Source organism: Podarcis tiliguerta, assembly GCF_965153285.1.
Source record: "Podarcis tiliguerta genome assembly, chromosome: 9".
In the NCBI taxonomy this organism is placed as follows: Eukaryota; Metazoa; Chordata; class Lepidosauria; order Squamata; family Lacertidae; genus Podarcis; species Podarcis tiliguerta.
In genome coordinates this window covers 66421499-66437721 of record NC_139542.1, presented here as the reverse complement: position 1 = coordinate 66437721, position 16223 = coordinate 66421499, and the positions used below count along the sequence as shown (strand labels likewise).

At 42.1% G+C, this 16223-nt stretch overlaps 1 protein-coding gene across 1 annotated transcript in view; it reads right to left on the bottom strand.

The window, feature by feature from the left end:
• The window catches only part of ADGRA3 (adhesion G protein-coupled receptor A3), a 43051-nt gene extending 30272 nt beyond the window's left edge, over positions 1–12779 (bottom strand). Inside the window, exons 1-2 of the mRNA XM_083458013.1 lie at positions 12181–12779; positions 178–249 (exon numbers count right to left, since the gene is read on the bottom strand). Of these exons, the coding sequence (XP_083314139.1) occupies positions 178–249; positions 12181–12443 (335 nt within the window). The 5' untranslated portion in view covers positions 12444–12779. The remainder of the gene's footprint in view (positions 1–177; positions 250–12180) is intronic.
• Between the last annotated feature and the right edge of the window lie 3444 nt (positions 12780–16223).

Sequence of the window (16223 nt, the reverse complement as noted above, 5' to 3'; positions counted from 1 at the left end):
TATATGTTCAGCAGGAAAACTACTCAGCCAAGTATATTAACTTCTGGAGTATCTTAATGTTGTTGTTATAGTTTTAAAAAAACTCAAATATAGTTAGAGAGGTGAATTCTCCCTCCCTTCCATTACATCTCCTTCCGCATTATAATACTTAAAACATAAAAGGGGGGCAGGACTTACAATCTTTCAAGAAGGCTTAATCCAGCAAAGGAACCATTCTTCAATTCTGTTATCTTATTGTTGCTCAGAATTCTATAAAACAAAATAATGTAAAAAATTACAATATTTCCCTTTTCAAACAATTGCAGTAGCATTAGAGTAAATGTTTGTGGTTTTCCATCTTATACTGCTTAAAATAATGCTTTACAGCAGAGCTTTCCAAACTTTTCATATTGGTGACACACTTTTTAGACATGCATCATTTCGTGACACAGTAATTCAGTTTTACTAGCAAACCAGGGTTTAAACTAACTGCTTCCCAGCCCCGGGAGGAGTGCGGGGAGTGTATGCGCAGCACAACTATACACTGCAGTGACACTATCTTGTCATGACACACAGTCTGGAAAGCTCTGCTTTACAGAATTGGTCCCCTAAGTTATTGGTCCTGAAACTAAGCTGCAAAAACTCATGCACACCCTAGTCTGTTATATTAGATATGCATGCATTAGATATAGTTCCTTGGATCAAAATTAGAATTCCAAGTAAGCCCTTTTTCAAGTATGCAAGAAATAAGGAGAAAATGAGGTAGACTGTGAGCATTGGGTCTCACTGAGCTTGTTCATATATAGTGCCAAGGCAGACCATGGACATGGGTGGCACTGTGGTCAAAACCGCCAAGCTTGCCAGTTGTAAGGTCAGCAGTTTGAATCTACGTAACAGAATGAGCTCCCATTGCTTTGTCCCAGCTCCTGCCAACCTAGCAGTTCAAAAGCATACCAGCTTGAGTAGATAACTAGGTACTGCTGCAACTGGAAGATAAATGGTGTTTCCATGCACTCTGCTACTCGCCACAGTGTCCCATGCACCAGAAGCAGTTTAGTTATGCTGGCCAGATGACTCAGTAAAGCTGTCTGCGGACAAATGCCAGCTTCCTTGCCCTGAAAGTGGAAATGAGTGCCACAGCCCATAGCTGAACTCGACTGGACTTAACCGTCCAGGGGTCCTTTACCTTTAGTGCGAGGGCATGAGAGTGATAGCTCTCTGGACTGATTTGCCTTAATGTGTCATCCGAACTTGGACTTGTGGTTTGTCTCCTCCAGACAAACCACAAGTGGCAAACCTTGGTGACAGCTGAGCCTGGATTTCGAAGACATGCTAAGCCAAACCACAGCTCAGCTCACAGAATCCCTGGAGGAGTCTTCAGAAGCCCACACATTAATGGTAAACTGTACTTTGATGTACCATTAATGTGCTCTCTCTCCCTCACATTTTTCTTTAAATCTATATAGTTTTAAAAAACCACAAACTTCTAAACAGTTATAAAAATAACAAAAGAATAAAAGTATCAGTAAAAAAACAAGAATATAAAGCATTCAATATATGAAATAAAAGCTAACAATAGCTTAGAAGAGATAAAACAGATGTAACTTCTACATGTCTGGATAGGTTTCCTACCAGGCATCGCCAAACTTGGCCCTCCAGCTGTTTTGGGACTACAAGTCCCATCGTCCCTGACCACTGGTCCTGTTAGCTAGGGATGATGGAGTTGTAGTTCCAAAACAGCTGGAGGGCCAAGTTTGGCCATGCCTGGACGAAAGTGTTACGCAAGTGCCCAAAAGATTACAGCCTTTCTGTTTTCAATAGGAGGGGGAATTTCAAAGTGTAGATGCTGCCACACTAAAAGATCAATTTCTTACTAGTGCAGAATGGGTCGTATGCGGTACCTGTAACAGTGCCAGTTCTGCAGATAGCAAAGCAATATCACAAGTAAACTGGTCCCAAGCTGTTAAGGGCTCTTTATATCAACACCTTGAATTTGGCCCAGTAGCAAAGAGGCAACCAGTGAGCAGAGGTGTCAAGAGGCTGACAGGGTCTCACTGTGCTGCAGCATTCTGTACTAACTGCTGCTTCTTATAAACACAATAAAAAGAAAGCATTTAAACTATCTGGGAAAACATATTGAGTTCAAATAATATTAGCTAACAGAAAACAGTATATAAAGACACTTGCAAATATGATATTGGTCACTCAGGAAGTACCCCCTTATGAAACATACAAACACTGAAACACGTTTAATAGTCTGCCTATGTTCACTGTTTGTGAAGTGACATAGGAATCAGCTGCTTAAAAGGGGGGAAAGAATTCTGTATGACTGATAAGAGTCCCTTGTGTGAATCAAACAAGCTTTTTGGATGCCAGCCATTATTAATAACAGTAAATACTTCCTATCATAATATGAAAGGTTATCCTAAGAGGATATGCTACCATCTGTACAATCATGAAATATCTTTTCCTACAGAAAACAGTGGCCACATTGAAAGCTTTCTGAAGTGTAAGTAAATATTTTTCTGGGGAAAGTTCCAGGGAACACTGTGAAAGAAACACTTGACAAAGAAAAACCCTCAAAGAGTTGCACAGTATTGCTTTAAGCACCATCTGCAGATGTTTTGACAGTATAAACTGTTCTAAGCTCCGTCCTCTGTCAAGGTACTTCTATATATATTTTCAACAGATTGTTGCTGAACATTTCACCTTGTACAGCACTGAAGCCTCCAACCCGGGGGAGGAAGGATTATACACCACACACTGAGAAAATAAAGTACAAAGTAGAAGAGCATTTCTTTTTAATGAGACCTTTGAAAACGTACAAGATTCACTTTTTATTATCTGGATTTCATGAGCCAACTAAATAGCAACTTTATGCTGAGGCTTTGCAGCAGTATGATTAACAGCATTAATGCAAGCAAATATTGACAGAGCATAATTAGATATAATTTTAAAATGTGGGGCCTATTTATTACACTTTAATATTGCCTTTCCACCAAGCAGCTTAAGATGGAGTGTACAATTCCCTTGTTCTGCATTTTTAGCCTCAAAACCACCCTGCCTAACTACATGAGCTGAGACACAGTGACTAGCCCAAGTCAGTCAGCTTTCTGCCTGGCTCTGAGTCTGCACTTGCCTCTGGCCTTTTGATTCTTATCTGTCTATTGTCTCTTGCCTTTTGTTCCTAGTTCATCTGATCCAATGTGAACTTAACACCAGTTGCATCCTGTCTAGAACCTAGGCCAAGACCTGACAAATTCTGACAATCTGCTCAATTACAAAGGCATAAAGTTCATTTAAATTAACTGGTGGTGTGTTACCTCAAAATGATCAAACCACAAACATCAAGTCTAGACAGCAGAATCCTGCATCCTGCTTCTTTCTTTTGGTAAGGCAAATAAACTGGCTTTATTTTTACAAGTTTGAACATTTTACAGCCATATAGCAAACTAAAAAAAAGATATACTCAAAGTAATTTTGTAGAACAGAAATGCAAAAATGGCTTTATTACTACAATTACTACTGATATAAAGATTCTATAATTGGAAAAAAATACTAACCATAATTGAATTATATGAATGGCTAGCATACACATAATATAGCTCTGGAAAGAAAAGTCTTGCATTTCTCAGTTTTGATAGTGGACTGCCTCTTAAGCAGTAGTTAGGAAAAGACAGGACTGTTAACACCATGAGATGCTGGAAAAACAAAAGGAACTTTTCACTATACAGTGGTACCTCGGGTTAAGTACTTAATTCGTTCCGGAGGTCCGTTCTTAACCTGAAACTGTTCTTAACCTGAAGCACCACTTTAGCTAATGGGGCCTCCCGCTGCTGCTGCGCCGCTGCACGATTTTTGTTCTCATCCTGAAGCAAAGTTCTTAACCTGAAGCACTATTTCTGGGTTAGCGGAGTCTGTAACCTGAAGCGTATGTAACTTGAAGCGTATGTAACCCGAGGTACCACTGTATACGTAAGGATCTCTAACAGATATTTCCACCCTTAAAAGGTGGAGAGATTGTCTTACTTTGGAAGGTAAACAGGAAGACTGGTTCAACTCTGGCACTTTAAAAGTATGGTAGGACACAAAGCTGCAAAAAGCTGTACAAACAAAGCTTCTGCAGGTCACCCAGAGTATTTGGTTCCAGACAAAACAAACTATGTTGCACTTAACAGATACAGTGAAACCTCGGGTTGCAAATGTGATCCATGCGGGAAGCATGTTCGCAACCCGCAGCGCCGCATCTACGCACACGTGTGATGCAATTCGGCGCTTCTGCACAAAATGTGATTTAGCGCTTCTGCGCATGCACGAGCGCCGAAACCCGGAAGTAACCCGTTCCGGTACTTCCGGGTTTTGGCGTGTCCGTAACCCGAAAACGTGCAACCCACAGCTATTGCAACCCGAGATATGACTGTACAGGTTAAAATCCTTGTTCATTCACAAAGCTCATAGCCAAGATAGATCGCATAAAGGACTTGATGATTGTATGTATATTTAGAAGTAGCCCTGAGATTGCCAAAATGAAGTTGAAACAGCAAGGTGTGTGTGTGTGTGTGTGTTTGTGGGACTGAGAGCTTGAGTGCTGGCACAAAAAGGCACCTTGTCCTCTTGCTAAAGCCTGAAGAAAAGTTGCACCAGGACTTGAGGAAAGCCCATTTGTGGCAAAGCTTGAGGTCACCTCCCAAGGGCCACCAGATTCATCTTGCCTTTCCCATACCAGCAACTGCATTGCTTCACTTTCCTGGAATGCTGCTTTAGCCACTGGAGTAGCTGCAGTGGGATGTGGCATCATGCTGCCAACCTACTTCCATCCATATATTTTGAGTTGTTTTGTGAACGGATTTGTTATGAAGAAAATTCAAGGCATGAAGAGGAATTTAACACCATGCCGTTACAAATGTTCTGTCAATGCAAGTATTTCTGCTTGCCTGGTAGAACAATATCCCCTCCGCTCCCCTCACACTGTTTCGATTCAATTCGGGAAGAGCAGGGGTGCCACCCCACTGTGCTAGCAGAAGTTCTTGAACAGGCTTCCACTAGTGGGAACAGTTAGCTGAATCCAGCCGCTATGTTATGTCCGCTTTTGGGCAGAGCTCCTACACCATCCCAAACCCCTGGTAGTTTTTGGGATTCCAAGCAACTCAATATCCTAGCAGGCCATGTAATATCTAGTAATGATAACACTTGATGGGGAAGTGGATGGCAAGAGTATCAAATGTCTTTACAAAACATGCTGTTTTGTTTGTAAATCCTCTGGAAAACCATCTCTCAAAGGACCTGTTGATGGCATTTTACCATTGTACTGTGGAGAGTGTATTAACTTATGGTCTGTGTGTGTGGTTTGGGAGCTGCACGGTCAGGGGAAAAACAATGCTGTCCAGGGTTATAAAGACTGCGGAGAGAATAACTGGGTGCACTCTTCCCACCTTGGATCAAATCTATGCTTCCAGGTGCCATAAGAAAGCTGCAGAGATAGCGCAGGATAGTGCGCACCCCGGAAATGATCTCTTTCAGCTTCTGCCTTCTGGAAGAAGGTACAGGGTTATAAAGACTAGGACTAGCCGCCTGAGAAACAGTTTCTACCCAAATGTGATTTTGGTCTTAAACGCAGTGTAAGGAGTCTCTATGGGAGTATATTGTATTAAAAAATGGGGTATCAGAGTTTTTAGGGGGCTAACCAGGTTGGGATAGCAGGCTTGTTGGGTTCTGAATGTTTTATGTAGATTTTTCAATTTTGTTGTTCTGTATGGGACAATGACAATAAAGATTATCGTATCGTAATTATGCTATGTATTTTTGTGGTTTTATATTGTAAACCGCCCTGTGATCCTTGGATGAAGGGTGGTATAGAAATTTAATAAATAAAATATAATCAAGTCAGCTAAACAGAAAATAAGGAACTGAAGGGTGAATATCTTCAATTGTTGTTTCACAGAACAGTTTCCTGGTCATTTTCAAATTCAATAAGAAAGTAGTAAAGCAGTGGCTATTCTGTAATAAAACTGTTCATTTGTATATATAAAATTTTAGTTTTCATTATTCTTTTAATGCAGAATTTTTTTTGTTTTATGGGCTAGAGTTCATAAGGTTTAAGAAACTACATTCCATTTTTTTTGGGGGGGGGGAATAATGTCTGAATTGTAAGTTGGAAAATATTGCAAAATGGCAATCAAATTAGAATCTGTGGTTCATGGTATTGTTCCAACTAGATGTTTATCAGTCTTTATGAGAATCACATATCCAAGGTTAGAGAAAGTAACCAACCAAACATTTCAGGCTTTATATTTTTCACTAGTGGTAATAGTGTTTTTGAATACCTCCCTGCTGGCATAAGACCTCGCCTGTACTGGCAATCTGCAGACTCATAAAGGTGCATCTATTTAGGCGAGTGTTCCCTTCCCCTTGATCTTCCTGATCCAACTGTTATATCTGCTCTTTTAACTGTTATGCTTTCTGATGCACTTGTTTTAGTGTTTTGATGCATTTTTTTTAATTGTGTGTTTTAAATACATATGGCTTTTTAAATTGATTTTACTCTTGTAAACTGCTTAGTAGCCATTCTGTCATGCAAGTGATGTATAAATTAATTAATTAAAAACAAATGAAAAACTCTCACAGCCCTAATTAGGGCTGGTACTCAACTTGATGACTACAAAAAAACTGTTTGGCACCTCTGAAATTTGATCTTTTGGAGTGGCTGGAGATGGTTCTTTCACAAGAGCTGCTTTGTTAGATCAATCCCAAGAGTCCTTCAATTTCCTGCAGCAGCTAACCAAATACTTTTCAGAAGCTTACACAGTACGATGGTGGGAAGTATCCAGTTGTTTGTCTCCACCATACAGTACTCCGGGAATACAGATTCTAATCTAGCCACTGACAGATCTATTCTCTCTGAATTTGTCGAATCCCCTTTTTTAAGAGCCATTTAAGCTTGCGGCTTTCACTATATCCTGTGGCAATGAACTCCCTGAGTTAATTATATGTTATATGAAGTACTTCCTTCTGTTTTTCCTGTACCTACTGTCAAACAATTCCATTTGATGTCTCACATTCTATTATTCAAAGGGAAACTCATTCACACTCTACACCATTCCTTCTTCCCCAGTATCTTACAAGCCTTATCAGTCATGTGATCACCTAAAAGTTGTGTCCTGTAGTAGGAACACTTGCCAGAACCAACAATGAAATCCATCCTCTAGACAATCCTATAAACAAGTGGCAGTCTTTCCCAATTCTAAACAAGTTATACACACCATATATATTCCAAATGTACCTCTTGCTCAGGAGCTTATTTTATTAGTAGCGTGAACAAATATAGACATTATCTTAAAACTTAAAGGCCTAGTAGTTCATGGCATTCACTCCAAAACCATTTTTATTACAGCGCCATTCTCCTTCTGCCATAAAGAAGAGTTACACTTAACACAATCAACCTCTCAACATAAATGACCAATACAATGCCTGTATCAATTATTGGGTGTCCTATTGCAGTCAGGCAAACAAGGTGAGCTTTGTATTTTTCTGCCACAAATATCTAGCAACAGACACCAAATGTTGCCATTACTACAGTGTTAAATTTGGCCAAATTTCAAATTGGCATGAAATGTAATTTCAGATGTAATGGGCACAGAAATCTCTTTCTGCGTGATTTATGGAGATTCTTTGATACAGAACTTACATCGTTCTGCATAGAACATAAAAATTAGCTGCCAAGAGCTACATCACTATTATTTTAATTCATATGCCACCTCCCTATGCCTGCCAAGTCCCCTCAACACAAATATATAAGATGTAAACTCCAAGTTGATATTCTGGCAGCCACTGTAATGAATAGATCTGTAAAGGTTACCAGTGTGTTAAGATGTTGCTTATATGTTATTACCTAGAACTTCAAACATTTCCAATAGCTCCTGACTTTTCTTTGGTTATGGAATAATATCCCATACTGCCTCTTTCAAATGACTCTTGCACTTAAAAAATAGTAACTTGAATATTAAAACAGATGGTCTAATCAACATGTTTAAAAATAAGCTTCACTGTGATGTAACAGGTATATAGCATAGACAAGGTCTCTTTAGCTTTTACAGATCTAGGACCCACTTTTAATCCAAATGTGCATTTGAGGACCCAATTCTTAATCTTTTACCATATATTTGAATACTGGTAGTGTTCCTGTTGTGACCCACCTTGGAACAGGCTGTGACCCACTGTTGGGTCCTGATCCACCAGTTGAAGACCAGTGGCATAAACAATGTTTATAAAATTGACAAAACCTTAGCATGCATATTTTCTCATTTATCTTTCCGATCCTAAAACTTTAAAAAAACTGTTAAAAATACAACAAGTTTTTAAAAAATGCATAACCATAGCATTTGTTGTCCTTAATTAAGATAGTCAATATATTCCTAAGCAACCAAACGTTTTTGAACCTCATAAATTTATGATATATTGGAATTCTTCTCATTATTCTAAGCATTGTGGCTGTCTCCTTTCTTCTAGCCTCACAAGAATGCTGTGAGGTAGTTAGACATATTATATCCATTATGCTGTGATACTTAAATGTTCAGAGAGTATGCATTTGAGTTCTGGATGTTGGTGGCAAACGAAAGACGACTGGTGATCACCCTCATACCCTTTCGGTAAGCTACCAAAAGATTGGGAGGAAGAGGGGGCTTGTGCTTTAACATTAAGTGAGTCATGCCAGTGGCATCTCTGTTTATTTGCTTTTCTTTTTTAACTGAAAAGATAGTGAAAGGAGAAAATGGGAAAACAGAAACAAGACAAACGTATATGGCAATATATTGATATCAGGCAGGTGTCTTCATTGTATTCATTTTGGTGCCTGCTGAAGACATTCTTATTTACACAAGCTACCCAGATATTTAGAAAAACTGTACAAGTTTTAATTTGTTGTAGTCCATTTCTACTGCATTTTTAACTATCTGAATGTTTCAAATTACAATTGAAAAATATTTTTGGTTGATGTCTTTTATTGTTTTCCTCTTTTTGTAAACAGCTTTGAGAGGCTCCCACCACCACCACGATCAAGAGCTATATAAATTTTACAAACTACTGGAACTAAAATAAATAAATATTTTTTAAAAAATGAACAAAAGGCTGCTAGATGGTACTTTTGGTCTGATCCAGCATAGACAAAGGCTTTCTTAGAATGCTCATGCAGCCCATGTACCTGCAGGAAAGCAATTATTTCCCAAAAACACTGTGAGTGAGGTGTGAATTGGGAGGAAGGAAAGAATATGTTGTTATTTACTTTATTTTCAAAGTGCATGTGCGAAAGAGTGTTACTGCAACATTTACTACAGGGAGACCAGGCATCTTCCATACATCCCTTTTCCTGTATGCTGCCTTTCCATAGTGAGAAACAATGCTCAAGTGGGAAGGAAGAAGTTGTTATTTACTTTATTTACAGAGTGCTTGCATGAAAGAGCATTATTACACTGTGTGACAAAAAAAAACACAATTATGAGGCGGAGACCAGGAATCTTCCATGCCATGCACACATTGCTTTATCTGTATGCCACCTTTCCATAGCTAAAACGCCACACTATGGTGTGAGGCAGATGGAGGGAAGGAAAGATGGTGTTATGGGGTTGTGCAAAAGATGGGGTTGTGGGGTTGTGAGAAGGAGCGCTGTTACACAGTGGCAAAAACCAATTACAAGAGGGAGACAGGTCATCTTCCACACATCCTAGGGTTGCCATATTTCAAAGAGAGAGAAAAGACACATTTGCCGACTTATACTTTTAACTATGGATCGCAATGATGGCTCTCATTTTACATACCCATGAAAAAGAGGACACACCCTGTAAAAAAAAAAGTACATAGGACAACCCCTAACATCCATATACTTCACATTATCTGCATGCTGCCTTTCCATAGTCAGAAAGCAGGCTCCAGCATGAAGCAAGAGGAGGGAAGGTAAGGTGTTGTTATAGTCAGGAAGACCAAATTTTTAATAAGGAATAGGTAAAGTTTATAACTTATCTTAAAGGCCACTGTAAACAGTTAAAATCATTAGGACTGGGATAGCACTTGTAGTTTAAAGTTGAATTCTGGACATAATGGAAGTGAAGAGTTTGGATTATCAAAAAAGACACGAGAAGAACTGGTTAATAACAGGACCCACATAGGGGAGGGTGGAAGTCCAGGAGATTCCTTGGAATCTTGTTTTCATGATTGATGTTTGATGTATCTCTGTAACATTTTAAGTTGAAAAATCAAATAAATCTATATATATACAGTGGATGCTCGGGTTGCGAACGTGATCCGTGCAGGATGCATGTTCGCAACCCGCAGCGTTCACAACCCACGTCTGCACGGGTTGCGATTCAGTGCTTTGGCACATGCGCAACCGCCAAAACCTGGAAGTAACCTGTTCCGGTACTTCCAGGTTTCAGCGGTCCGTAAGCCGAAAAAACGCAACCTGAGACGTCTGTAACCCAAGGTATGACTGTGTGTGTGTGTGTGTGTATATATATATATATATATATATAAGATTAAAGTTTAAAGGTTATATATATATAGGTAAAAGGTTAAAGGTTCGGCATTTCTGTGCCCTACTCTGGTTTGCCAGAAGCGGCTTAGTCATGCTGGCCACATGACCCAGAAGCTGTACGTCGGCTCCCTCGGCCAATAAAGCAAGATGAGCGCCGCAACCCCAGAGTCGGTCACGACTGGACCTAATGGTCAGGGGTCCCTTTACCCTTTACCTAAAAGGTTAAAGATCCCTAGACGGTTAAGTCCAGTCAAAGGCGACTATGGGGCTGCGGCGCTCATCTCGCTTTCAGGCTGACTAAACTACTTCTGGTGCAACGGGACACCATGACAGAAACCAGAGCGCATGGAAACGCCGTTTACCTTCCCGCCGCAGTGCTACCTATTTATCTACTATCACTGGCATGCTTTCATACTGCTAGGTTGGCAGGAGCTGGGACAGAGCTCCCCTCCATTGCGAGGATTTGAACCACTGACCTTCTGATCTGCAAGCCCAAGGCGCAGTGGTTTAGACCACAGCGCCACCCGTCCCTATTTTATATATACAGCGCTACCTCGGGTTACATACGCTTCAGGTTACAGACGCTTCAGGTTACAGACTCTGCTAACCCAGAAATAGTACCTCGGTTTAAGAACTTTGCTTCAGGCTAAGAACAGAAATCATGCTCCAGCGGCGTGGCCGCAGTGGGAGGCCCCATTAGGTAAAGTGGTGCTTCAGGTGAAGAACAGTTTCAGGTTAAGAACGGACCTCCAGAATGAATTAAGTACTTAACCCAAGGTACCACTGTATCTCTATAAATATTAAAAGGAAGGTGTTGTTATTGGGGAAGGGTAGGCAAACTAAGGTCCGGGGGCCGGATCCGGCCCAATCGCCTTCTAAATCTGGCCCACGGACGTTACGGAAATCAGCGTGTTTTTACACGAGTAGAATGTGCCTTTTTATTTAAAATGCATCTCTGGGTTATTTGTGGTGCACAGGAATTCGTTCATTAATTTTTTCCCCAAAATATTGCCCGGCCCCCCACAAGGTCTGAGGGAAAAGTTTGCTGACTCCTGTTACTAGGGGTTGTGCGTTATTAGCCGAGTGAGGGGGAAGGAAAAATAACAATCACAAGAGGGAGACGGGGCATCTTCCCCACCCACCCACCCAAAAACACCCCACCACCTTTTTATCTGCACGCCGCCTTTGGCACAGCCCGAAATGACGCTGAAAAGGCGGCATGAAGGGGAGTGGGAAGGAATCATAAACAATGAGCCAAAAACACCGGGGTAAAGAGCAGGGCCGAATCGATCAGTACTACTACTACTACTACTACTACTAATAATAATAAATTTTTATTTATACCCCGCCCTCCCCATATACCACCGAGAGGAGAGGAAAACCACAACGAATAATAATAATAATAATAATAATAATAAAGGGCCGAATCGATCAGTACTACCGAGAGGAGGGGAAAACCACAACGAATAATAATAATAATAATAATAATAATAATAATAATAATAAAGGGCCGAATCGATCAGTACTACCGAGAGGAGGAGAAAACGACAACGAATAATAATAATAATAATAATAATAATAGAGATTTTAAAAAGAGGTCTCCATCGCAGGGACCCAATCGCACTCCCAGCGGACCCCGGCCCTCCCCCCAAGCCCTTTCCTCGGCGTCGCTTACTCACAGGGTGACCGTCCTGTTGGGGAGCCCGCCGGGGTCCGGGACGCGGGCCAGAGCCAGGCTGCTGCAGACCACCTTCCCTCCCACTCCCGCTTCGCCCGGCGGAGAAGCCTTGCCGCTGCCGCTCCTGAGGCGACCGCCGCCTCCTCCTCCTCCTCCGCCGTCCTGTTTGCAGCCTTCGGGCAGCCCTGAGGAGCCTCCGCCTCGGACCAGCGCCAGCGCCGCCGCCGCCGCCAGCAGCACCAGCGGAGCTCCCCGGCTCGCCATGGCCGCCTCCCTCGAGGGGGGGACCGCCCCGCCGCCGCCCCGGCGAGGGAGCCAGCGAGGCCTAGCGCCGCGGCAACCCGGCCGGGGCCGCCATGAAGGGATTTAACCGAGGAGTCGGCGCCAACGGCCGAACCGAATCAACACACACACCACCTCACGCACGACGCCTCGCCCCGCGCGCGGGCAGCAGGGCGCACGCGCGGCCGAGGAGCACGCCGAGCACGCGCGGTGAGGCGCCCTGAAGCCGCCGAAGGGTGCCCTGGCTCTGAGGAAGGACGGGCAAGTAGAGACATAAGTTTCTCTGGGTTGTGATTTCGCCTCGCCCCGCGCGCGGGCAGCAGGGCGCATGCGCGATCGGGGAGGGCGCCGAGCACGCGTAGTGAGGCGCCCTGAAGCCGCCGCGGGTGCCCTGGCTCGGAGGAAGGAAGGGCAAGTAAAAACTAGGAGTTTTGCTTGTACGGGATGATGGGGGGGGGGCGTGTTTTTGCTCCAGTTTTGCAATTCCGGTTCTGGGCTGCTCTTAGCGAAGGGTGCGGGTTGGTTTTGGCTGGTGGGGTTGTGTTTTTTTTAAGTGTTTTCAAAACTGCTTGCTTTTTTTCATATTAAGTTTGTATTGTTGCAATTTGGAGTTTCTATGCTGTTCTTGTGCGGGTTGGTTTTCGCCCGTGGGAATTTTTTTAAGGGTTTTCCAAACTCTGCTTGTTTGTTTGGTAAATCTGTATACCTCCCTTCACCTGAAAATCTCAGAGCAGTTCACAGCATAAAAATACAAAATAAAAACACAAAATGCATAATAAAAACACAAAATACATAATAAGAACAAGAACAAACCCATAACCCTCATTTCTGGCAAATATGTTTTGCAGTTTGTCCATAGGTGGTGTTATATGGCCTTTTAAACTCCCGTTTTGTGTGTTTGTTTGTGTGTGTATTCACATAAATCATTATTTTGTTCGTTACTATATTGGTGCATATTTGTTAGCATATTTGCAAAGGTAGGCAAGGTCAAGTATGTTGAGATTCCTGCATTGCAAAGCTTGGACTAGATGACCTTTGGGGTGCTTCCAACTCTACAATTCTGTGATTCTGTACATTTTTATGTTTTTATATTGTAAACCGCACCATGAATCTCAGATGAATGGCGGGTATAGAAATCCAATAAATAAAATTACAGTGGTACCTCGGGTTACAGACTCTTAAGATTACAGACACTTCAGGTTACAGACTCCGCTAACCCAGGAATAGTACCTCGGGTTAAGAACTTTGCTTCAGGATGAGAACAGAAATCGTGCTCAGGCGGCGCGGCAGCAGCAGGAGGCCCCATTAGCTAAAGTGGTGCTTCAGGTTAAGAACAGTTTCAGGTTGAAAACAGGCCTCCACAACGAATTAAGTTCTTAACCCGAGGTACCACTGTATAGTGTTTTGTTATGTTGTCCCGGTCCCCTCTTGATGTGTCATTTCCTCTCTTTTCCTCCCCTTTTTTTATTTCCCTTCTTTTTTTTCTATGAGAATCATGGAATTGTTGAGTTGGAAGGGACCCCAAGAGACATCTAGTGCAACCCCCAAAATCTCAACCGGATCATACATGGCATTCAACCTCTGCTTGAAAACCTCCAAGGAAGCACAGCCCACCACCTTCCAAGGGAGTCTGTTCCACTGCTAGATGACTCTTACTGTCAGAAAGTTCTTCCTGATGTTGAACTGGAATCTCCTTTCTTGTAATTTGAATCCCTTGGTTCCCGTCATACTCTCTAGGCCAAACTTTGGCATGCCCAATTGACTCGGCATCCTTTGCCCACACCACACCACCCTAAGTCTGGTGCTGACTAGACTAATACAGTGGTACCTCGGGTTACATACGCTTCAGGTTACATACTCTTCAGGTTACAGACTCCGCTAACCCAGAAATAGTGCTTCAGGTTAAGAACTTTGCTTCAGGATGAGAACAGAAATCATGCTCCGGCGGCACGGTGGCAGCAGGAGGCCCCATTAGCTAAAGTGGTGCTTCAGGTTGAGAACAGTTTCAGGTTAAGTACGGACCTCTGGAACGAATTAAGTACTTAACCCGAGGTACCACTGTACTACGTACATGCATACATACTGTTGAATTATATATCCTCGATTAAAGTTTGTGTTGTTTTTGTTGCTGTGTCATTGCATTGTTTTTATGTACAACCTGCAAGATATAAAAATCTAATAAAGACAATTAAAATGAAAGATAAGACACTATGTATGTAGCAAATGAATATGAACAAATATTTTACTATATTATGATTATTATTTTTCACAATACAGGAGTTATAGAGTACTTGGGTAGAGAAACCTATTAATTATCCTTGAGCTCAGGAGGCGTGAATGGTTGCTTTATGCATGATAACTCTGTAAAGAATGTCTATAAGCCCTCAATAAAATTGTAAATAGCTGTGGTGCCTGCCGTGGCTTTGATGTTCCAGTTCCCCTAAACGGAGGCATGTTGTAGCAGGCACTGATGTTGGCCTGTTAAAATAAAAAAATAAAAAGACATAATAAGAATCCAAGCTGCAGTAGTAACACAATACCTTTATTACAGCCAATTACAAATCACAAAGAATCAAGGTAGCATATGAGTTGAACAGAACTCGTCAGGCTCAGTGTGAAATCCTGGGAAGGCCGGGTCATCCTCTTATATACCTGCTGGGATTGACAAGGCATCGGACCCGCACCTGAATCTCATAGCTCTCCTGTCTCTGATTAGTTATCTTTTAACTCTCAGGTAGTCCAAAGGATGCAAGTTTACTTAGAAGTAAATCCCACTTTATTTAGCAGAGTTTGTTAAGAAGTTCAGTGGGTAAAGAATAGGCCAAAATCCTGCTCAGTGGGACTTAATCCTGAGTAAAACAAATGTTGTTGTTTAGTCGTTTAGTCGTGTCCGACTCTTCGTGACCCCATGGACCAGAGCACGCCAGGCACTTCTGTCTTCTACTGCCTCCTGCAGTTTGGTCAAACTCATGCTGGTAGTTTCGAGAACACTGTCCAACCATCTTGTCCTCTGTCGTCCCCTTCTCCTTGTGCCCTCCATCTTTCCCAACATCAGGGTCTTTTCCAGGGAGTCTTCTCTTCTCATGAGGTGGCCAAAGTATTGGAGCCTCAGCTTCACGATCTGTCCTTCCAGTGAGCAAGCCCCTTCATGGATCACTGCCTTGCCATGGCGAAGGGGCTTGAATAACTCAGAGAAGCTATGAAATATGCCGAGCAGGGCACCCAAGAGGAACAGGTAATAGTGGAGAGTTTTGACCAAACATGATCCACCTGGAGGAGGAACAGGGAAGCCACTTCAGTATCCCTGCCAAGAAAACTCCATGGACAAAGACAACAGGCATATAAAAGTAAAAAAAAATACTTAAGGGTTATACTACATGACTGAAATCTTATGCATGCTTATCTGGGCTTTTGGGTGAACATGCATAGGACTGGCCTGTGCTGGCCTTTTCATTCATTTCATTGTTCCTGTGCCTGTTACACTTGGGGTTTTGTCAAGCTTTTTAATGTGCAATGTTTTATTATGCTTTTATATATGTTGGAAGCTTACCAGAGTGTCTGGGGCAACCCAGTCAGATGGGTGAGGTACAAATAATAAAATCATTATGATAAAACTATAAACTATTGGTATGAGAAAGAGCGTCTGGGGAAAATGGGTGTCATGCAAGTACACTCATCCCAGAACTATTAAATTGCGTGAGGCTTCCTGATGAACATATACAAATCCCCATTAGTTGCTGAGCAGTGTTTGGAAGATCCCCA